Source organism: Barbus barbus (assembly GCF_936440315.1).
Source record: "Barbus barbus genome assembly, chromosome: 16".
Classification (NCBI taxonomy): domain Eukaryota; kingdom Metazoa; phylum Chordata; class Actinopteri; order Cypriniformes; family Cyprinidae; genus Barbus; species Barbus barbus.
In genome coordinates, this window is record NC_136744.1 from 14,499,105 (window position 1) to 14,523,272 (window position 24,168).

Sequence of the window (24,168 nt, forward strand, 5' to 3'; positions counted from 1 at the left end):
TTGCAGATTTCGTTAGACATACACTATTTTTGAAAGAAGCTATTTTATGCTCACAAATGTGGTCAAATACAGTAAAACAATATTCTGAAATACTGCCATTTAAAAAAATTTATTATATTCTCAAACTTGTCTGAGAAATATAGTAGTCAGCATTTGAAGTGGATCACAAAAGTAATCAAAGTTGTCCTAAGACAAGAACGGGTATTGTTTTGGTGTTAGGACAACTTTGAAAGGTTTTGATCTACTTCCAATGTTGACTACTGTAGATGCCTGTGAGTGTTGCCACCAAATTAACTTACAAAGGGAGCACAGCTCTATCTAGGGAAGCACTTTTTAATATTTTTATATTTGCTGCTTAAAAGCACAAGAAAAGTGTGTCTAACAGTCATATTGTGTCTAACAGTGAATACATTTAAAGTAGCTCAGTCTTCATTTCAGCGACTTCAAGCAAACCACATTTCTCTAACCACAATCACACTACTGCTTAATGAGCTTCCTGTGGAAGAGTTGCTTAGAGAAAATGTGTCTGTAAAAAGAGACATAAATGTGAATGAGAAGATGCTATCCCTTTCCCTTTGCATTTCAAAAATGCACTGTTCGTAATAATTTCTTCAAATACGCCAACACCCTGCATGAGAGCCTGATATGCACCAGTCGTTAGTTGTGTAATATACAATGAGTAAATAACCACATTCAGTTTCCTTTTTAAATGCAGCGAGTTGTTATATGACTGGCCTTTTTGATATCTCCTTAAGTAATATTCTAGTTGTCATGCCTTTTCTCTCCACATAGTGGAGCTATAGAATGAGTGATTTTGATGGTGGCCAAATGCTCTCCTCACCTCACATAATGCATGCATACACACACTGTACACCTGGAACATTTCCACTCATCCATTTATTAATAACACATGAGCTTTAATGCTTAATGGGCTGCTCAGTGGGTGTCTGGCCACAAATGGGTTTACACCACTATTGAGTGTGTTTGTGCATTATTCATGTATATTTAGTTGTAGTAGAGGTAAAGAGTCACTGCTGTGCTAAATGACTTACTAAACAGGCTTTGTCACTTTTTTAAAACGATGTTAACGATCCCTTTTTAATTATCCTATTGAGAAAGTTCAGTGTAGTGTGTTGTCACGTTGTGCTTTCATTAGTTTAAAGCGATAATAATTTAAATTCTGTAATCATTTACTCGTTTTGTTCCTACCTGTATGATTTGCTTTCTTCTGTGGATCACAAAAGATTTGTTTAACAGTTTTTGTCAGAAACAGAATCCCTATAAGAAGCAAAACCAGTTGCACTAAAGCCTTGATGACAATTAATTGCTTACTCCGCTTTGAGCCAAGGCTATTCATTTTAAGCTTTTTTTTTCCCTCTGGCAGCTTCCTCCATTTTCTCTCCCTGCTCTGAAATGGTTGTGAAATTTCCCACTTGGGCGAGACTGTCATCTGTTTTGGCTTAATGTAAGAAATTGACTCATTTTGTGGCATTGATTTCCTCTCTGCTACATAAAGGAGATCGCTGGCAGAGCAAACCTGAGAACGGTCGATAGCCCTTCAGAGAGCTGGATATGTGTGCCGCACCTCCCCGCTCTTTGAAGAGAGAGAGCGTGCTCGTGTGTCGTTGCTTGTTTCCCCCATTTTAATTCTCAAAACCTTTGTCTGTATAACTTCAGTAATACATAGTAATATACTATGGTGGCCTTTTACTTTCATCTATAGGTGTTCCTGGTGTAGCTGTTGTGTTTGCAAATGTCACTTGATTTATGTTATCTGTCAGTGGCCGTCTGGCTTCAGTAGAATTCAGAGGCCACAAGTTCAATGCCACTATCTTCTCCTTTCATTTACTGAACTGGTAGGGTTCACAACATGACACTTTTATGGAGTCAATTTAATGTCACATATATATGTAAAAGAATAAAGTTTTGCAAAAGAAAAATAAAGGATTGCAAAAGAAAAATGAAGTATTGAGCAAAAGAAAATTTTACAAACAAAAATAAAGAATTGCAAAAATGAAGATAATCACTGATGGGGTACATTAGCTTGTTGCTAGGGTGACCAGACGTCTCGGTGTCCTGTCAATTTAAAAAACAAAATGCAATAATTTCCCCGTTTTAGCTGTTTTTCCATTTGAAGAGACACAATATAAATATTTTGCATACTTTGTTGTGTAAGAATATCATAATCAATAAAAGTAAACAACATAATCCATCAACAGTATAAACGCGTGCATATTGATATAAATGACTAGCAGATGCTAACTTTTTCCAACACGTTCATATGTGCGCGTAAATGATCTCTAACTTCTTAAACTTTGGCAAACAACGTTAATAGTAATTACATTTAGTTTACAAAACACACATTTTAATGTTAGTGAAATAAAAGAAAACCATCAGCTTTACATACCTGGAATCCACCCTCAGGCCTCTGCTCTGCCATGCTGACTTTCGAACCTGTTGCTATCTGCGTCTCATGACGTGGCTTCGTGGGGGGTGTGCCCAGACCCGCTGAACACGCCCCCAGTTTCTTGACTCCACCCCCCACGTCAAAACAGTACCGAGTGAAAAAGTAGTGAAGTGAAGCACAAAGGGAAAACAGTATCACGAGCTCACGCTTGACTGAAATGCAAAATAAACTGAGCGTTGCAAATGAATTAGTAGGTGTGAGCATGGAAAATATGTGTTGCTGAGATAAAATAGAATCAAAGTTCAGAAGCTTCTTTTACAACTGTTTGATTTTTGCAATTAATTATTTCTTAATTTTTGCAATTCTTTATTTCTGTTTGCAAAACTTAATTTTTTCTCTCAATACTTTTTTATTTTGCAAAACTTTATTCTTTTTCATTTATATGTGGCATTAAATTGACTCCATACACTTTTACTCCAAATATGAGCCCAGTCCAAGTATCTTTATTTTATGGATGGAATGGACACACTTTTTTTTTCTTTTCTTTTTTTTAAGGGGGGTTAAATCATGAGAAATCAAAATTTACTAGATCTTCTGGGGTGAAGAATGGTCTTATGACAGAGACATAAAGTAATGGTAATTAAAACTGTTTAACAGTTACCAACTTTTGTGTTCAGCAGAAGAACGAGTGTCATACAGGTTTGGACCAACATAAGGATGAGGAAATGAGGATAGAATTTTTAGTTTAGCTTGAGCTGTCAATTTAATTGATGTGCATCTAATAAGGCTTTGACTGCGTTCTCTTTGGGTTCAGTAAGTCAGTGCTTGTCCTTTCCACGCACACTTCCACAGTAAGCATCACTTAGCCTGTATACAGGAAAGTCAGCCTCCACAGCCTCTGTTCTAGGAACTCATTATCAGGTAAACACCTTTCTGTGATTCTGAGGTAATTAAAGGATCAATAAAACAACATGTAAGGTTTGTCTCATCAACTCTGCTTCACCTGCACCGATGCTTGTTTTCGGTCAATATCACCCACAGATTATTTCTGGTGGAAATTGTGTGTTGGGAGAGAGAGGAGGAATCTTTCCTTCTTATTATTAGTTGGGTGTAATACACTTACTGACCAGGTGGTGTCAACACTGTATTTCCTTATTTCAAATTGATTTTAATTTGTATTATATTTCCATATTTCTAAACAGTTACCCCATCAAGAAATACTCGCATGCACCATCACTGTGAAACTATATATTGTATACAAACTAATGTTAAAAGTATATATTTGCTACAAACTGTGAAAATATTTATAAAATAAATTTTTTTGTTATTTACTCATGTATAACATTTCAAACACAAGCGCATAATCCTGGTGTGGTTGGTGTGCTAGAGGAATGTAGCACAGTCCTGTTAGAGGACAGCAGTGTTTACTCTGACAATTCAGCCCTGCTCACAAAATAACTCAGACATACAGAATGCCACCTTAGACTAACAAACCGAGAAGAGCTACAGAACGAACTCTGAATTTATCATTTACTAGTTTTAAACAAAATCAAAAGAGCCAAAGCTACTTTAGTGGGAAACAGGACCTTCGTGCTGCTAGATGGATTATAACAGCAAGCATTCTCTGTTAATCCGGCTTGGTTTAAGTTGAACATAAAGGTTAGTCAACGGACAAGCAATTTGGTTGCAATTATGGATGCGCTGGTGCTTTGCTTCTGCTTGGCGCTAGGACTAATACATACTACAGAGGAAAAGGTTATCAGACGGGGCCGAGTTCCCCCACATATTGTTTTTGTGATGGTGGATGACCAAGGCTACAATGACATTGGGTACCATGGCTCGGAGATCCACACGCCCGTGTTGGACCAGCTGGCGGGTGAAGGGGTGAAGCTGGAAAACTACTATGTTCAGCCCATCTGTTCCCCCTCACGAAGCCAGCTCATGACTGGACGGTAAGAGACCCACATTTGTTTTCCTAATGCCACTTGTTAAAATACTGCATGAATCTTACTGTATATAATACTTACAATTATGCATATACTACTATAAATGATCCTATCCTGTCTATTGCATATTCAATATTAGTAGCTTTTCTTAGTTGCAGTTAAACCCAGTGAATTTATTAGTGTAGACAAGAGTTCCATGAATCTAGACCTGGATGGCCACTGTCCTGCAAGGTTTAGCTCCAACCGTAATGTGAGCAAGGTCTTCATAGTTACTAGAAAGTTACATGTAGGTGAATTTGATCAGGGCTTGAGCTAAACTCTGCAAGGCAGTGGCAGATTGGAGGAAACTTGTTAAAGAATCTGTGTTCAAAATCACCACCTACTATCTATTGCTTCAGGTATCAGATTCACACTGGGCTTCAACACTCGATCATCCGTGCACGGCAGCCCCTCTGCTTGCCCCTCGACATACCGACACTGCCCGAGAGGCTCCGGCAGGCTGGTTACAGCACTCATATGGTAGGGAAATGGCACCTGGGTTTTTGCCGGCCTGAGTGTCTGCCAACGAGCCGTGGCTTTCAAAGCTTCCTTGGATCGCTTACGGGCAGTGGAGACCATTTTAGCTTCCAAAGCTGTGACGGTACAGAGGCCTGTGGGTTCGACCTGCATGATGGAGAACGGCCGGCCTGGGAGCTGAGTGGGAATTACTCAACGAGACTTTACACTGAGAGGTGAGAAACACCAACCATTTGTGAACCAATTACTGTGCTGTGTTGAGTTGAGTCATGCAAGCTTTTGTGGTCATTTGGACTCTTTACAGAGTGAAAGAAATCCTGAGAGGTCATGACCAGCGGACGCCCCTGTTTCTATACGTGGCCCTCCAGGCCGTGCACACACCATTACAAGCTCCTGGGCATCTTCTCAGACGCTACCAGACCCTTGGGAACAGACCTCGGTGCCACTATGCCGCAATGGTGAGCGGCGTAGACGAGTCAATAGGGGAGATTGTCAGTGAGCTGTGGGAGCGAGGTTACTACAACAACTCTGTGCTCATCTACTCTTCAGACAACGGGGGCCAACCTCTCTCGGGGGGTTGTAATTGGCCCCTGCGTGGCGGCAAAGGCTCCTACTGGGAAGGTGGAGTTCGAGCAGTTGGTTTTGTACACAGCCCACTGTTGAAAAGGAAGGGGGTGGTGAGTCAGGCTCTGATTCACGTCTCCGATTGGTACCCAACCCTGCTGTCTCTTGCAGGATACAGAGAATCTGATTCCAGCCACCTGGACGGCCAAGATGTTTGGGGTGCAATAAGCAGCGGCCTGCCCTGTCCACGAACTGAAATTCTCTTCAACATTGACCCAGTGTCACGCAAGCATGGAGAAATCGACCCGAGACTCCTAAATCTTAATGGTTTTGGGATCTGGGATACAGGAGTACGTGCAGCCATTCGAGCTGGCGACTGGAAACTTCTGACGGGGAACGTAGGCGACGGAGACTGGTTTCCTCCGCAGACGATGCCGGGAGGTCCGCAGCAGTGGCAGGGCATGGAAAAGAGACGAGACCAGCGAGGGAAGTCTGTCTGGCTTTTCAATGTCACTTCTGATCCCTATGAGAGGGCGGATTTGGCAGAGGCACGGCCTGAGGTGGTCAAGGTGCTGTTGACCCGACTTGCCGAGTACAACCGAACTGCTGTGCCTCCACGCAATCCACCTGACGACCCGATGGCTGACCCACAACTTCACGGAGGGGTGTGGACTCCCTGGCTGGGTCCAGAAGAGGCTGGAGATGAAGGGGATGATGAAGAACCAGACAACACCAACAGAAAGGCCAGATCCAAGAGTACCTGCAGAGTCTGCAAACTCAGGGCCTTGTTCAAAAAGGTTGGTTCTCGTATGCAAAGGGCTGCTTTGTTCTTGTAGTAGGACAATTTATGACACTCTGGCACATCGTGAAAATATATGCAGCAACATTGAACTGTTTATGTCCTTCCTGCATTATTAGACGACACTTACCAGTCATGAGTATATTAGACAAGTTCCCATCTGTATGATGCAATGGATTTAGCGGAACAGTTCAGATCACCCACCATTAATGGAACCCAGACCGGAGCAGTCTGGATTTGATCACACGTGATTCCACGAGCACTTAATGTAGATATTGCTGGATCTTTATTAGATGATCCAGTTATTTGAATACAGAAAATAATGTAAGTAGTGACATTGATTTGATAGAGAATAATACAGCACTTATATTGTTCTTCACTTGGTCGTGGACCAGTGTTCTCTTATCCACCCCCTGGTTCACTTTCTCTCATCTATCCGTTCTTTCTCTGACATGCCTCTGCCTTGCACTCCTCCTCACACCTCTCATATTCTCCTACCTTTTGCTTTAATGCTTGTGCTCTATCCAAATCTGCTCTGACATTCCCCACCACAACCAGAATAACATACGATTGTTCATTGTTTCTGCACTTTCTCCTCTACCTGTTTCTCGTTCTCTTGCATTCCTTCTCAGTTTGAGTAGATCAGGTCAGTGCAGATGTAGGAGCCAGTAAAAGAGCGATAAAGTAAGTTATTTTATGTAAAACGAGGGCTATTTGAGGAAGAGGAAGATCGCTCTTGGGTATGAAGGCTGTGTGCCTTTATACGAGACATTCTTGGCCTGTTCATCTCCCGGTTTCAAAATACTTAATGCATTTCACAAGACATGATGAAATGTGCTCTGTATTCAACGTAATGCGTATTTCAAAATAGCATTTTAGAAATATTTTGAATATTTCAATTTTACTTCTCCGTATGTAAATGGATTTACTGTAATATAATTGTATCTGTGACTGTCTTCTGTCCGCATTCCTACAAAATAATCCATCCTACTGTTTTTATCACAATAACACAGTCCTCCGATAAAAATGTTCAGTCACAAACTATAAATGAAAAACAAACCTCTATCAAGCTGCAAAGAAGTGATCTGCATTAAACACATTCATATGAAGTAATTAAACGAGAAGAATGTTTTCTTAAGTCCTATACTGTAAGAAATGCTTCAGTTTTGGAAGATAAGGAATCTAGAGCAAGGTAAAAGTCAATACACTGTTAAAAGATAATGTTAGAACATAGTTGAGATAATGAAAAACAGATGTTTACCTTAAGAGCTACAGTGTACTTTTTGTTGGAGACAGTTGTTGTTAAAGAGTCATTAAACCATGGTTCAAACTGACTGATCTCCTCTTACTTTCCAGTGAATTGTTATTGCTGAATATGATGTTCTTTTACATTTTAAATGGATAGCTGGCCTAAAAAAGAAAATGGAATCACTTACTCACCCTCATGTCAAAACCTGTATGACTGTTTTCTGTGGAACATAAAAAAAGTGTTGTTTTTTTTAATCCATAAAACTGGTTATCAACATTCTTCAAAATATCTTATCTTGTGTTCAGAAGAAGTAGTTATACATCAGTCATACAAGTTTGGAATGACATGAGGGTGAGTAAATTATTTTTGGGTGAACTATCCCTTTAAGGTGTGATTATATTTGTTCTAAGCTTTTGAAATTATTTAAGAACTACTTCAGCCTTATAGTTTGGAAACACAAAGTCTAGTGTTGGCCACACCTTTACTATCTCTGATGTAAATCTGTTGCATATTTATCTGAGGTCATAGTCCAGAGGGCATTTTTATTTCCTGTTATTATTTGCCCATTCAAAAGAAGTGAAGAAAAGTCTGGAATGTACCCGGATGAATTATTACAACATAACTGTTATTCCTTCTTATGAGCAATAAGTGTTATAATTTCACCAATACAACAAAAACACTTCCTCCTCCTGTTTATCTCTGAAAACATCTGAAAACAGCATCAACCCACTTTGGAAAGACTTCTACTGTGGTAAGAATGCACAATGGGCTGGCCTAGAGAAAGAGAGAGAGCGATCTGACTAACTCCCTCTCTCTGTGTATGAGTCATCCTGAACACATGCTGAGTTTGGCATCTCTTAGAGGTGCTGTGAGCGATTTGTTTATGAAATACCACACAAAAAATGTCCTTACTACCTGACAGATACAGGCATTCAGGTTAAAAAAGGGACTAGGGCTCCAAAAAACTAAACGTTTAGGGGTCAAATGATGTTTTTGTTGCCAAATCGCAGAGTCATTTGATACAGATGGTTGCTCAGAACGCTGTTGTCCATGCACACAATCTATTACAGTAGTTGAGAAACTACACCAGCCTAGTATGGAACCGTTTCAGAAGACTAGGAACTGAATACATTTGAGTGCACAGCTTCTTTCTTTACATTTAAACCACAAGTTATGCTATATGTTGTGATGAAGGGATGTTGTAGTTGTATAAAATATTTTTCAGGCTTATTTAGATCTGCTGCAATCACTCTGAAGATCATAACTGTATTTTTGCCACATAAATGTCAGTTTGTTTTATAAGCATATTCCTGCCTGTTTGAATTAAAAGTCAAATGTTGCATTGTTTATGTTTCCAATACGTCATGCACCTAAAGCCATACTCCCAAACAAAGCTCTCCGGAATCGATTCAACCTTATACAATTGTGCTGCACTATACTGGACAATAATTCGTTTTTTGTAACATTTTTTTTTTTTTTAATAAAATGTGTATCTTAAACTGCATAAACAACTATTTAACAAGGCTTGAAGTTAATGTCACACAGTAAATTCCCCAGTGTTAAATCAACATATGTACACCGAGCATTGTTGATTTAACACCGGGAAATTTACTGTGCACTGTAAATGCCAAATTGAACAACCCAAAAGATGATTTTCGTCCAGTGAGGAAGTCAGTTGTGAATGGCTCGATTCGCTCTCATTCATATCACTAATTTGCTTGTGACTGTTTTGTGAATCATTTCTAAATGATTCTTTGAAAAGAGCCAGCTCGTGCAAGTCATTTATTGGCAAATCGGACATCACAACTCATTGCTTTTGTTGTCATTCAACAAGCACAACACAGAAAAAAGATACATTGTAAAATATTGATGCAAGAAACACTGAGACACTTGTAGCTAACCTTTTTTTTTTTCAACCATCATGCATGTTTGAATCTGTCACAGAAGCCTGGGGTTTTGGTGAAAGTGTAGGTTGTTGCAGGGACAGGAATATGGCTGATCTACTTCTGTAAGTGTGGTGGAAGTTAACAAAATGACTGAAATCACTTACAGCATCCCAGTTTAACGGTCACGTTAAGAGCAGTAGTGGATTACACATTTGCTTCACAAATCAATAAAGCAACATAATGCTGTGGTGTGGCAACACAATCATCTCTACATCAGGCAACTCATTACAGGCAAATTATAATTCTTAAGATGGTAATTGTGCTAATGTAAATCTGTCAAGTGTAATACAATACATTTGCATTAAGCTCAACAAACTGCTCTTGATATTTTAGCCAGTTTTGTGATGCTTCAGTTGATCTTCAATTACACAGATGAAGTGATAATGCGGTCATAGCTTGACAGTGCTGATAACTCTTTCATTTTACTGTAGCTCGATTTTATACCTCATAAAACACACAGATAACAGACAAAATACACTGAATTTGGCACATTATGCATCACACATATAATTAAAACATGATCTGCAAATATAGTCTGTAATACTTAAAGCAGCACACTTTCCTGAGGAACTGATTCTGCTGAGGTTTTGCAAAGGACTGAGCATACCAAAACATGGCATTTCCCAGCATACAAGGACAGCAACAGCACTACGGGAAGACTGCAATTAATAACCACCCACCTCTACTCCGCTCTAATTAAGCTTTCATATCAACCTGCCTCTGTGTAATTACAGTCCCTGCACTTCTTATGCATTCATTGCTAATCGGACCGTTTTGCACCACAAGGTTGACCACGAAAGAAGAGAGAGCATTTACAACCATGAGACAGTCAATTGTTATATTCTTTTTCTAAGAAGTGATAAAAGTCCACATAATGGACTAATATAATGCTTTGAAACCTGAAGCAGGCTTGCATCATGAGTAAATCTGTTTGTAATAACATAGCAGAGTACATTTTTTGTCTGTTTGTGCATGCACACTTGCAAATAATAAATTACTCTCTTTGTTCCTGTTGTTTTAAATGGCTGCTTTTTTATTATTTAAATATATGATTGATTGTTGTTTTACCAATAATTGTCATTTGTATTTATTTGTTAACAGGACTATTGACAAGATGATAGTGTGCTGGTGTAAAAAATGAACCAAGGCAATGTCTGATTTTGTTCATCATAAGAACTACATATATCAATACAAAAAAAAAAACCTGCAATAAAACATCTGCTTGGGTATTTTAGAATGCAACTACATATTAAATTTTTAACTTGTGTAGCTGGAAGCGTCAGCATTTATGTACTTGCACAGAGTATATTTCGGGCCTTATTATCCACACATTGCTTCCTTTGATAAGCCACAATGAAGCAAATGTTTTCAAAGCTGAATTTTGCTTTCAGGAAGTAGAACTAGTAGTTTTCCAGGGATGGATTCCAATGTGTTTGTATAGAGTAACATTACTATTTGAGATTGTGATGTTACCTGTCAAGAACAATGTACAAGCACAGTCAAACTGGGTGAAACTAGAATGCCCTTTATCCAGCTAAATATTGAATATTTTATGAATATGAGCTAGGGGGGACTGTAAAATCAACATTTTAATGATTCTGCTTTCTCTCAAACATGTGTCAAAGTCCAGCACATAATACAAAACAAGACAAAGTCATTTATAACCAAAAAGCCATCTGCATTTAAGTTAAACAGTAAAATTTTTAGGCCTACATTTCTTGTGTTTTTGTATTTTATTTTATTTATTTTTTAATGAAAGAGCAGATGTGGCCATTTTTAACTTCTGGTTTTTAATTTTCTAGCTTCTGGTGTCTGTAGCTGTACAAGCTGTTTATGTTGCAAATGGGTATTTGTTAAATTACTATTTTATTATTGTAATCATAAACACACTGGCTTGTAGCGCAAATTGTTTTACTTTTCACCACATTTCCTTACTCTAGCTATTAAACCTATACGGTTAATGAATCCGAAGTTTCGCATATTCACAGGAAATAGCTTATGCCCGCATTAAAAAGTATATGAAAATTAACTTTGATATGTTTTAACAAACATTGTACACAACCATGTCGTTGTTATATTTCCATATATTTAGTAAGGTCACTGTATCTGTAAAGTTTTCTGTGAAATGCTTCCTCAACAGCTTTACGAGTCGATTGAACTCTGATTCATGAACGAATTGTTTAAACCGGTTTAGCGAACGAATACACCCTATTCATTAAAGAGATCCGACTCCAAAGAACGATTCGTTCACGTTCATACATCACCGCAGCAGTCAGTCGATTCAGCACGAGCGCGATGTCGTTTCGTCGCGTCGCGTGCTCGGAATGTGTATATGTCACTTCTCGACGTCGACAGAGAAAATCTCGCGTTGCTGGCAGCGCTCTCTCTCTCCACCTCCACCAAGCCACTTACCAGCACCTCTCTCTTCCTTCTCCCCCTCCTCCTCCTTTCTCTCACCCTTTGAGTGAGCGAGAGATCTCCCGAACCTGAGCGAGGCGCTCCCGGAGACACCAGAGAGGCGATATCCTCGTAAAGCGCAACATGGCTACAATTGTAACCTCCACCAGGTTTACAGACGAATATCAGCTGTACGAAGAGCTCGGAAAGTAAGCGACCGCACCGCTGCATTTGTGCGGCGCGTTACACTCACTCTCTCTTCACTTGCTGCATTGTGTCTCATGGTGTTGCCCGCGTCTAGTTCAGTGTGTTGACAGCAGCCTTCACACACAGAGGCGTATCGGTTTTGCATGTCAAACACCAGCGCAGCCCGCTAACGGAAAGCCCGATTGAGTCGATTTCAGCAATTCGGTGTGATTATTAAGCCTCGGCGTCCACAAAGCCCGTTTCTTTGTTTATCTTTAGACGCGTTTCCTAACATCGTGCTCGCGCGCTACAGGGTGCTTTCGGAGCCTGCGTGTCGTCGTGATGCGAGATGCAGTACTTTATCGACACTTTGTCGACATGCGGACGGACATTAGTCAGAAAGGGAAATACTTCGGTCTGAGGTGCTCGACTTTGTTATTTGCGTCCTCGTTTTCAATGCACAACCAAACTTTTACAGCATTCAGTAGCATCGCTCAGATATCACTGATGACTGCCGCCGCGCGCAGGCTGATAGGACGGTTTGCTGCAGACTTGTGTAACGATAGTTACGGGGGAAATGCTGCTGTTTTGTGCATCATATATCGCACCGTCATTGGGCGTTCTATTATGTTTGTTGACAGTTGTTGTCCAGCCGCCAAAAACATCAATGTAAAAATTAAGGAAGTGAATTAACATTGCCCGATTCATGGATGAATCGTTCTGTTGAGTCGGATCGTTCCGATGAACTATTTGAACGATTCTTCGCGAATCGAATCTTTTTAAGCGGTTCTAGAGTCAACAACTCGTGCGAATTACTCTAATAGCCGAATAGCAGAGATGTTACAATGTACAGGAAATATGTTTAAAGACAAAGGAATGACTTTAATAAATCGCAGAAATACTACCTTGGTAAATAAACACCATAAATAAAATTTTAGTAAAAAGTATAATGTACCTACATATGACATTTTTGAAACATGTTATAACATGTAATAGCCTAAGCTACATCTGATGTGTTGGGGACCACGTAATGACAAAGATATACTGAATCGCGTTATTTTATTTTTTCTAACTGTACCTCTTGATCAGTTGTTGACTAGCCTCCAGAAAATCAACACAAATATGAACGAAGTGAATTAGCACAGTGTAATAGCATTGTTCCATTTAGAGGTATTGTTTTAATTAACTATTTATACAAACCTGTATACAAAACCCATAAGATTTGTTCATTAATTGTAGTGAATCTGTTTGAGATGTTTTTGATTCAACTTATCATCTCATTGAGCCAAACTGATGAGTGAGGTAAAAGTAAAAGCCTTTGGATTTAATTGGCATGCAAATTGCTTTAATAGCCGAATAGCAGAGATCTTAGAAAGTAAACATACTGGAAATGTTAACAGTTAGACTGTACAACAGGTTTGTGAACATGTTTAAGATAGAGATATTTTTTGGAAATAGCTAATAATAACTTACTAATAATAAAATACAGTAAATAAAACTTTATTAAAAAAAAAGAAAAGAAAAGAAAGTCAGATATGTTGGAGTGCACGTACCACTGAATCGCTTTTTGAACCTGTTCTACACATCAGTATCTCTGAGTATCATATAACACACCATCATTAGTTGGTGGATATCTTTCGTTGACGGTAGTTGAACAGCTGACAAAAACATTGACACACAATGAATGAAGCAGTAATGTAATAATGTAGTAAATTCCGTATTGCTGTATTGTGTTTTGTTTGTGAAATAATATATGAACGATTTTACAATTTAGCATCTGACTTGTTGTGGCACATAACTGTTAATGTTTTTTGCACTTTTTTTTTTTTGAATACCATGTCTGACATGTATCACTGTAATCGGTGTGCTGAGAAATCACATTTGTATCTGTAAACAGAAAAACTAATTTTTACATGTCTGTACATGCTAGCCAATCAGACAAGTTGGACTCTGGGCTACCTGTTTTTCTGAACTAAAGGGGTGCTCACACTGACAGCGATTTTTGTCTTGAGTGACAGAAACTGATAGCAAAGCGACTACACTGAACAGAGCTTACTTAAAAACTAACAGCACAGAGACTCCACAGCTTCCCACGATTTAAATGCTGTCAGTGTGATCGCACCATAATTGGTAAGGGTTTAACTGGTTAGCATGTTTCATTTAGCCCCTGCTGTTAGATACCATACCTGCACCATTCTGCTGCCAAAAAGCATCATTGTCCATTCAAAAGTAGATGTGTGCTCGGAGTAAATTTTTTTTCAGCCAGCATTTAAATAGTAAATATTTCAGTATAGTGTAGTAGATGTTTTAGCAGTGCCTGCATCATTTTCAGAGAGCTCTTAAAAGCCTGAAATGGACATACTTATTTTCCATGTTTGCTGCCATCCACGTCACTGCTCACGATAGTTGCCTATGAGCAGAAATGGCATTTTTGCAAGTATGTTTTGGGCGTAAATCATTTGCAACAGCTTTTATGATCTTACACGCACACATCACATGTCCTTATTGAGCAGTTATTAGTCTCTAATTAATCAGATTCTTGCAATGCAGAACAATGACTAGCTTATTTTATGTAGAACATTTAATGCTGAATTTTTAGTGCCAGTGAATTATTGTTGTATTCTTTTCCCTGATTTTCCATCCGATAGAGTGCAACAGTGGGATTCTGGAAGTAAAAATAATTTTCTCTGTAGCGTAATTGATTTTGAACGATCTTATAAACCTTTGAAGACACACCTGTTGTGAGATACGTGGTTGATGTTAATCAATGGTATATACTTTGGTTGAAGTCATCAGCCCACATTGACACACTATTTTCCTATTTAATACTGTAAAGCTGCTTTGACACAATCTGTATTGTTAAAAGTGCTATATAAATAAAGGCGACTTGACTTGACATTGTTTCAACTTATTTTTTAAATAACCATGTTCAACAGTGGAAATCCTGATGAAAAACTATATTACCCAGGATTTTGCAGAGAAATCCCCACCAATCAGAGAATCTAAGCAAATAATTCTAGTCTAATAATGAATGAAATGTATTGTTTCTATATGTCTGTAATCAACTTCTTTTAATCAAAAGGTTCATATTTATCTATAATTTTTAATTAGATTTATATCAATTGATTCACCTCATAGCTGGTTGGGTTTGTTCGTAGCTTACAAGCCCTAATCAGGGCAAAATCCCTATGGGAAATGTCAAAACTTTACGTCCGGAACCAATGTGGCTAAAATGTGGATGGACACTGTTGCACGCTCTTTGCTTCATGTGTAACATTAAGATTATGTAAAGTTTTTGGCTTAAATTAAATTTCAGGATTGCTTGATTGTGTTATTATTGACGTACATTGCTGTTTCTTTCAAACAGGGGTGCCTTTTCTGTAGTTCGGCGATGTGTAAAGAAATCAACCGCCCAGGAATATGCTGCTAAGATCATCAACACAAAAAAGCTGTCGGCACGAGGTAAGACTTTGCTTTTGCTGCCTGGCTATTGTCTTCTTAGTATGTTCACAAATCTTCATCCTCAATAACTAAGGTCTCTCTCTTTGATCTGATCAGATCTGCATTGTTTGTGATAAAGCATACTATCAGACCTGGTCATATATGACTAATTCCCATTTTTTGAATGGCAGACACTGCTCTGACTGAGCACATGCTAATTTAAAGTATCTTAACTTACCACAAATGCTTAACAGGAAGCACAGAGCTATAATTGTATTAGTCCATCCATTCTGCATCAAGCAGACTCAACAATATTGATAATTTGTCTCGCTGTGCTCTGATCTCAAATGCATAACGGCTAATGCAGTGAACCTGTTGATGCTGCTGCTTTCATTCATTCTTTATCTCAGTTAAGTCACTAATCACTATCTGTATCATCAGTGCTAATTATGCTGTTGGTGAAGATGGTCAGGATATATGAGCCCCAGTTACTGTTTCTGCTGCAACACAAACAAAAGCACTGGATCTATTTCGGGGGAACGGACACTTTGTGTTCCTGTCCACTTACGGTATCAAGTTGGGCTGTCTTGGGTTGAATTAAATTAAATGGATTTTAATTAAATGACACTTTTGGATTGTCAGCTAGACATGGGCATGATTACTCAGAGGTGGCAGTGAAGACCGATCATGATAACACATTAATTGCATTAACTTTGTGTGAACTTGTCACAAATCCATTAACAGCTATATGCACATGGATTCATTTTCAATCTAGTGACTTGTTGCAGTGACATTTTGGGTGGATGTTGTGTTATAATGTAAAAGCAGGTCCCTTCGCCCTTTGTTGGTGTTGTAGGGGAGGTGTGAGCAGACGCCTGAGCTGTTGAAGTGATTGTACTGTCTGAAGACCTTCAAGCTGAATTACAACAGATCCTGTTCTCATTGTGTGTGTATGTGTATGCTACGGTCCCCATGGATGGCCAGTAAACAACAGATTTATTTAAAACATCCTTGGACAAAAAACATCAGGTAATTAGATCAGCATAGTTTGGCGACTCTCTTAAGCTTCCTTTCCATAAACTTGGCAACTGTTTTTCTTCAAACTCTTCATCATGCTGGCTGGCACTGAATTAAAAAGCAACAGTGCTATTCATCCAGTGAGGCCCACACAAGTGCCAAAGCCCTCTCCTGCGAAATCTCCCCATTCCCTTGGCCTTAATCAAAGCCCAGAGAGATCTCGCGACATGCCAACCTGTTAACGGACACATAAGCTATTGTCATCTGTGTCATCTTTCAAAGGCCAGGATAGTCTGTAGTTACTGCAAACATTGTTTATACCTTATAGTATAAAGTGTGTAGTACACACTTTTATGTTGAGAGTGCTGCAGTCTAATGGTTGTTGTTTAATGGTAGTGCTCCAAGTGGCTTATCAGATTCTTATTCGTATGTTCGCATAAGTGTAATTTAAGATTTCATTTCAGTTTCATATTATCTTGAATTTATTTGAATGTGATGCTTCAATTTCTTTAGTACCTGTTTTGCATAACATTTAGATTAGTCCAATGAAATGTAAAGGTAAACATTATGTAAATGTTGAGCACTGAAGATAAACAATGTCTGATGTCATATGTCTTTTACTTTTGCTTTGAAACAGTTGAAGTGTCATGAACTAAAAATGAGCAGTACTTTTATAGTAATCTAGGTCATTTTCTATTCATACTAATAGATTTGTAACATTTTCAGTATAAATTACCATGAGTTAAATGTAAGCTTAGATTCATAAATGCTCAATGTTAGTTCATGATCTCTAATGCATTAAAGTACATTCAATCTAAGGCACTTTAATTGGATCGAGGCAGATCTGAAAGCAAGTTTGCAGATTATTGTAAGAATGGGACGGGTTTAAGTGGACTAAATGATTGGAGAAGTCCTGCAGACGTCACTAGACGGAAGTCGGAAGATCAAGTTATTACATTTTGATTAAAAATTACAAGGTCAAAACATTTGTAAAAAAAATTAAAGTGCATGGATAAATCATTCACTAGAAGATCATTTAGAAAATAGAGAGTAAATTTCGTTTTCATGCTGACTTTAATTGAATCCTAATATCAAGTGTTACTGTATTTTATTATTAAAACAGTAGACTTCAACTTTTAATTTAATTAGACTTTCATTTTAAACGTGGCCTTTAATAGCGTACATATAAGGTCACATTAACTTGACATACTTTATTACATAATTTGCATTGAAATCGTTATTATCAAGTATATGACTCCACATCAATTATAATTGCATTGTAATAATGGTTGAAATTGTTTAAATTTCAAATAATGTTAATTTTAGTTTGTACAATTTGAATATGGTATAATGAAACATTTAATGTACATTTAACACATTTTCATTATTTTTGAGAAAAAAAAATCATTTGTACCCACTCTGATGCAACATGTTCCTACACAGTTCTGTGGCCATGTGTGGTTTGACTGAACATACAGTACTAATGATAGCGTGCTTGCTTGTAGCATGTGTGTGATGGTGGTCAGTGTTGTGATCCAAGGCAGCGTGGAGCCTGTGGCTGAGACACAGGCATTGCGAGCATGCAGTTGTGATGTCAGGAGGCGCGTGAAACACTGCTGAATAATTGAGGCGCACAGCCTGCCGTAGCTCTAAATGGAAAAAGAGGCTAGGACCTTCACCACTTTCTGCCTCTCCACATCTCTCTCGCTCTCTCTGACCTCCCTCAGATCAGCTGCAGAATGATTCCTCACTGCTCGCTGGAGGGCGACTGGCAGAGGCCTGATAAACGTAACAGCACTGCTATGGTGAATCTTTAATGAGACAAACTGTGAATTTTTAATGAACCCCAGTCAAATGGTGTGTGTGCACATAAACGGAAAGAGAGTGGGTGATTGCTGAGTGTGTATTGGGACACATTTAAAGGAAAGGAATAATTGTGTACATGTTTATGATCTCTGTGTACCAGTAAGGGCCAGAGGTGTGAAAGGGAAGGAGAGATGGTTGTGTACTCGTAAGTTGTTGGGGTTTTTTTGTGCATGTATGTATGTGTGTGTGTGTGCTTGTATGTTCTGCGCGTATACATGTGTTTGGTTTGTATATTATGTCATTAGATTCTCTTTGGATCACTCTCAAATTATGCAGGAGAACAGCATCATCAGGTTTTACATTAAAGCAAAAGGAGGACAAACCAAATGCTAAGAAGTTAATAACTTTTTAGTTACATGGATGTATAGTTTGAGCATCACATTAATATTATTTCACAAAATGAAAGCATTTAATGATAGACTGATTAATCTTCCAATATTTATCCATCTTTCTTGATATTATAATCTGATGTTACCATGTCCACATAAATAAATTTGTCTGCTTGGCCAGTGTATACATGTATGTATTATAAAAATGGTTCTTATGCTCGCCAAGGCTGCATTTATACAAAAATATAATAAAAACAGTAAATGTTACAATTTAAAACAACTGTTTTCTATTTTAATATATTTTTAAATTTAATTTATTCCTGTGATGGCAAAGCTGAATTTTCAGCATTGTTACTCCAGTCTTCAGTGTCACATGATCCTTCAGAAATTATTCTAATATGCTGATTTGGTACTCGGGACACATTTTTATCGATGTTCGGAATAGTTACGTTGTTTTGTTTTTTTTCAGGATAGAATAGATTTGAATAGAAAATTCAAAAGAACAGTATTTATTTGAAATATGAATCTTATGTAATATAAATATTTTACTGTAAATTTTCACTGCTTGTCTCAGATTTTAGACTGTATAATGTGTAACAGGTGTGAGAGAAGAAGCTCTAAATGATATTTGGTGAAGAACGAATCTACGTAGTCAGTGTCACCTCATACTGTCCTTGCTGTGGCACATGGTCCCTGATTACTATGGCATTATATTATACACAGTAAAGCAGTGAGTCAGTGTATGCACCAACCTCCTGTCACATTCTTCTCAGATGCCTGGAGTTCTACTTTGATGGTGTCACCATGTTTCCTGTAACCTTAGATGAACTCATAGCTAATATTTAATTACAATTGACCAGAAAGGGGTATTTGAAAGGAAAGCTGCTTTAAGGATGGGTAGTGACGTTTCTCAGTATTTGCTCAGTATCACTTGTTCTAGCCTTAATTAAACAGCATTTCTGATCCCGAGTGTTGAGTTCATCAGTGTTCAAATAGTCACAATGTTTGTTTACCTTGACCGTATGTAGACGGATTATAAGGAATGTTCTTGGATCTGTGGAGATTAATCAGTCCTGAGTTGACATATTTGTGACATAATTCAGCTTTAGCTCATGACATAACATACTTGGGGAACAACAGTTGCTCTGCTTTATTTAATTGAAAGTTGGAGATAAATTTGAGTTTAGTCCCTATTTTATTTTCTAGTGATAATAGCATAGCACCAGAGATTCTGTAGCCATTTCGATTATCTAGTTTGGGACAGTTGAATACAGATTTTTGGGGGCTATAAAAATTACATTTATTTGAACTGTCATGTATTGCTGAAAAATATTGAAAAGATATTGTAAGATAATGGCAAACATTGTTATTTTTTTTTACATGCGAGTATAAATTTGGCAGTTATTTTAAATCAAAAATAGTAAGGCAGACACCAAGACAAATATAATGGTAGGTGCAGTTCATTCTTTGGGAATATTTTGATGGTATGTTCAGATCATAGAGGAGCAACTGATGAAACTGGTTCCCAGCTAAAACAAAAATGTTTGGTTTGGTTTGATTTTGAAAACATGGAACTGGATCATTTGGATTACAGTTAATTGTATAGCATGGAGAGTCATCTTGCAATAACTCTCTTGTGGTTTCATATGGAAGCTATCATTTCACTACCCTGAAGTTTGATGTCTTTCTCAAAAGAAAACCAAGCATGCTTTCTCAAAAACAAAAGACTTCACTTCTAAAAGTGAATTTCCTGTTTAATTAGTTGGGGATAATAATACTCCAAACCAAGGAATCAACAAAAAAAAAAATTCTCAGTTAAGTTTCCTAGATGAGGTCTATAAATATAACAGTTTCAAGTTTGTAGTTCTAGTTTAATAGGTGCCGTGAATATTTGCAGAATATTAACACCTTTTTATGCTTTTATGATGACTCTCCTGCTGATTTAAATTAGGTTTTGAGGAATTATGGTGCCAATTTACAATAGTTTGTATAGATTTTCATTTAAGTGGTTGAGTTCCAGTATTATGGATTTTTTAGATGATGGATTAACATCTACCACCGAGTAATGAGCCACTTGTATAACACAATTAATATCAACACAAAAGCCCAGCTCCCTTTTCCCATATCCAGAACACAAGCCTGTCATGCTATTTACACCGCAAGCTCTGTTCATTTCAAATGAGTGTTGCTCTGTGTTTTGAAAGGACATAATGTATTCTGTGATATGCGTATGACTGAACCATGTGGCACACTGTACAAACATTGACACAGATAAACACCATTATTCAGGTGGCTGACTCATTGTTTGCAAGGCCCTAAATAATTTATTCATATTTCAGGCCATCGCCAAGCTGTGAAAAAGGGGCACTGAATGAGTTATCAGAAGATCAAAACTTTTAACCTGATAATCTTTACTGAGCGGAGAATGAGAGAATTTCCACTTATAGACAGCATTCTGTTATTCTATAATACTCACCATTAAAAATAGATAGATCGATAGATGGATGGATAGATTGATTTGACAGTCTGTATCAGAAAATAAGATGTATCCTACTTGTATGATATGGTTGACGATGCAATAATATAGAAAGTTCTCAGACTTTACATTTTTGATGTTGTAGTCCCTAAAGAAATTATGTAGAATTTCCTTTCCTTATATATGACGTGATTTGTATCATTTGCTATTTTGGCCAGTTTTGTCCTTGTAGACCCATAGTTCATTTATCTAGAATTCTACAGAAATTATCAAATGTAAATTTGAAGGGCTACAGCAAGCCTACAGTGAACCAATTAGTAAACACTTGACCCTGGCAGAATTGAAAAGGAAGTGTTTTCACATCAAGGCCATCCATCCCACTGTCATGCAGTGGTTATAGGGATTTGTCCTACCTGCTTTGTTTTAACTGCTGGGAATCTGCAGGCGTCTAAAGCACGTAACAGGATAATCCCTGACGGATCGGGGGGGGGGCGGGGGACGTAGTGACACCCTTGATCAGCAGATGGTCTGGTGCGGGACAGGCTCGCGGATTAAGCTCACGCTCTTACACACAAGCACATTAGCACACAAACCCAGCACCCTCCACTTTACACAGAGCAGCTACAATATCCTTTTTTCCTAGAAAGTGTTGAGCTTAGGGGCTGTGAGTTTGCATACATTGTAAATATTGTTTCCGTTAGCAACTGTTTGGATGTTTGGGTTTTAAACTCAAATTTTAAGATGAAATTTAATGAGAAAATAGCTGCCGAGAGCCTTTGACATGATTGCTGTGGCACTGAGATGTTTTTCTCTCCTTTTGCAATACAAGTGTGTAAGCACTGTCTTATTAGAAATTTGTTTGATAACATAATTTCCGGTTGGCAGTTTTACTGTACTTCATTGAGTGTTTGCTTTTATTGTAGCTTGTCTATAAACTTGCACAAAGCGCACATACATACACTCCCTTTCTAAAAAAAGATTTTTATCTTGTGTTGTTTTTTTTTTATCTTTTCGGTGGGTGGATGGATGGCAGAGCTTGTGGTGGGGGTGGCAATGGTGATCATGTTGGTGGTTGGACGGCTCTCGTTCCATGCCTCTCCACAAAAGTATGCAATTGAACTTTGAAATCAATTAGAGGAAAGCGTTTTGAACTGAAAGTACTTGTATAAGCATATTAGGGATTCAAGAGCAGTTATACTTGACTAGTCATGTGGCTATCTGAAGTTTGTTTCTAAAATGTTTAAGTTATCATGTAAAGGAAGTAGCAACAGATGTTTTCTTCCGTATTGTGACACATTGTGAAACGTTACATTATCTAAAAGATGCAGGTTTAAGTGAACTAAATGACTAGAGAAGTCAGACATCCGTCTCCAGAGGGTTGTTTCAACGGAAAACGGAGTTATTACATTTTGTTTGAATTATTATTGAATATTACCGTCTTTTACCATTGTTCGTCCATTGTACCATTGTTTTTTACATTTGGGGTATTTTTTCCGTTTGTCGTTGGTCTGGAGATGTCACACAGTCGGAAACTCTCTTATCTTTCACCATCATCCTCGCCAATTAATAAGAAAACAAAACCAACAGCCGCAGCAGGCCAAGCAGACATTGAAGACAACATGGCGATCACTATAAAGCGATTTGAGGACATTTTGACGGCTGAATTAGCAGCAATGCGCACTGAATTCGCCTCTCACATGACTACAATCCAGAATATATGCTCTAAAGTTGACTTTTTAATCGGGGAACAGAGAGAGCAGAAAAAAAGTGATTGGCGAACACACTGGCCTTCTGGATGCCCTCGAGCAGCAGGTGACTGATTTAAAAGACCGTAGCAGACGCAGTAATCTCCAGCTGTTGGGACTACCTGAAGGCACCCAGAAGGATGACCCGATCGGCTTTCTGAAACGGTCACTGTCGATTTGAATCCCATCACTTGCAGGCAAAGATATAGAGATCGAACGTGCGCATCGAGTTTACTCCAGAGCTTCAACTGATCACTCCAAACCGCGAGTGTTTCTCTTCAAACTGTTACGCTACAGCGACAGGAATTTGATTCGTAATGAAGCAAGATGCCACGGTCCTGTGAAAGTGGGTGACGGTGCGATGTTGAGCTTCTTCCCCGACTTCTCTCCCGCGACGGAAAAGAAGCAGAGCTCCTTCAGTGCAATACGGAAGGAATTGAAAGAGGCAGGTCTGCAGACCTTTCTTCAGTTTCCTGCTACGCTGAAGATCGTCATGAAACACGGCGAGACCAAACTAATGCACTCACCGGACGAAGCGCCTCAATTCCTGAGCTCCATTCCCGCTCCTCATTCTCCTGGGATGGACGTGGCACAAGGGTTTGATAATACCGAGTGACTCGACTTCTGATTTACTGATCTAGAACTGCATGTATCAGTCGGCTACTGGAAGTTCTTCATTTAAGCTAGGAAACTTGGTATCACTAATGTACAGTTTTCAATGTACATGATACAATTATTTGTTTTTTTCCTCGTTATGGAAAGTGTACACACAATTTTTTTTTTTAACCCCACTTTATCACTTGTGTGAATTCAAAGTTATTCTGTTCTCTTATAATAGGGCTAATGGCGGTGTTCTAAAGAATGGTACTGGCTGTCATGTTACTGTCACTGATTAAGACAGGGGAGGGTGGCAGGCTGGGGTTTTCACCCCAGTCTGTAAAAATTTTATGGGGTGGGTTTTTATTTATGTTAATGGGTTTTTAAAGGCAGACTTGAGTTAATTCATTTGCAGTGGTACAACGTTCTCTCATTTGTTCAGTTCACTTATTTGTTTGATAGTAATGACTGAAATTAATATAATAAATTGTACTGTCAATGGTTTAAATGGCCCCCATAATCGTACAAGGTTTTTTACAACTACTGCGACGAAAAAGGTTGACATTGCTATGATCCGGAAAGCTCATTTGTGGATGGATGATGTTCATAGATGCAAAAATAAATATTACGAGGTGGTCTCTTTTGCTGTGACTGACAATAAAATTAAAGGTGTTTTGATAACTGTTT

The 24,168-nt window shown here is 38.3% G+C and overlaps 2 protein-coding genes across 24 annotated transcripts in view; both read left to right on the forward strand.

Annotated features, from left to right (window-relative positions):
- Positions 1-3,841: 3,841 nt before the first annotated feature.
- Positions 3,842-7,565, forward strand: LOC306882128 (arylsulfatase I-like). The gene is made up of 3 exons (XM_079436611.1): positions 3,842-4,359; positions 4,752-5,084; positions 5,174-7,565. Exons 1-3 carry the CDS (start codon positions 4,100-4,102, stop codon positions 6,267-6,269), a joined length of 1,689 nt encoding a protein of 562 aa, XP_079292737.1. The 5' UTR covers positions 3,842-4,099; the 3' UTR covers positions 6,270-7,565.
- Positions 7,566-11,873: 4,308 nt separating this feature from the next.
- The window catches only part of LOC306882620 (calcium/calmodulin-dependent protein kinase type II subunit gamma), a 56,957-nt gene continuing 44,662 nt past the window's right edge, over positions 11,874-24,168 (forward strand). For all 23 annotated transcript variants that reach the window (XM_079437366.1, XM_079437369.1, XM_079437377.1 and 20 more), the window contains exons 1-2: positions 11,874-12,033; positions 15,378-15,472. In XM_079437366.1, the coding sequence (XP_079293492.1) occupies positions 11,969-12,033; positions 15,378-15,472 (160 nt within the window). In that variant the 5' untranslated portion in view covers positions 11,874-11,968. The remainder of the gene's footprint in view (positions 12,034-15,377; positions 15,473-24,168) is intronic.

What these genes read in the sequence shown, in the direction of transcription:
- LOC306882128 (XM_079436611.1), top strand. Translation starts at nt 4,100, where the DNA reads ATGGATGCGCTGGTGCTTTGCTTCTGCTTGGCGCTAGGACTAATACAT. An exon ending in AGCCAGCTCATGACTGGACG is followed by an intron (nt 4,360 to 4,751) that starts GTAAGAGACCCA and finishes CTATTGCTTCAG; the next exon opens with GTATCAGATTCACACTGGGC. An exon ending in ACGAGACTTTACACTGAGAG is followed by an intron (nt 5,085 to 5,173) that starts GTGAGAAACACC and finishes GACTCTTTACAG; the next exon opens with AGTGAAAGAAATCCTGAGAG.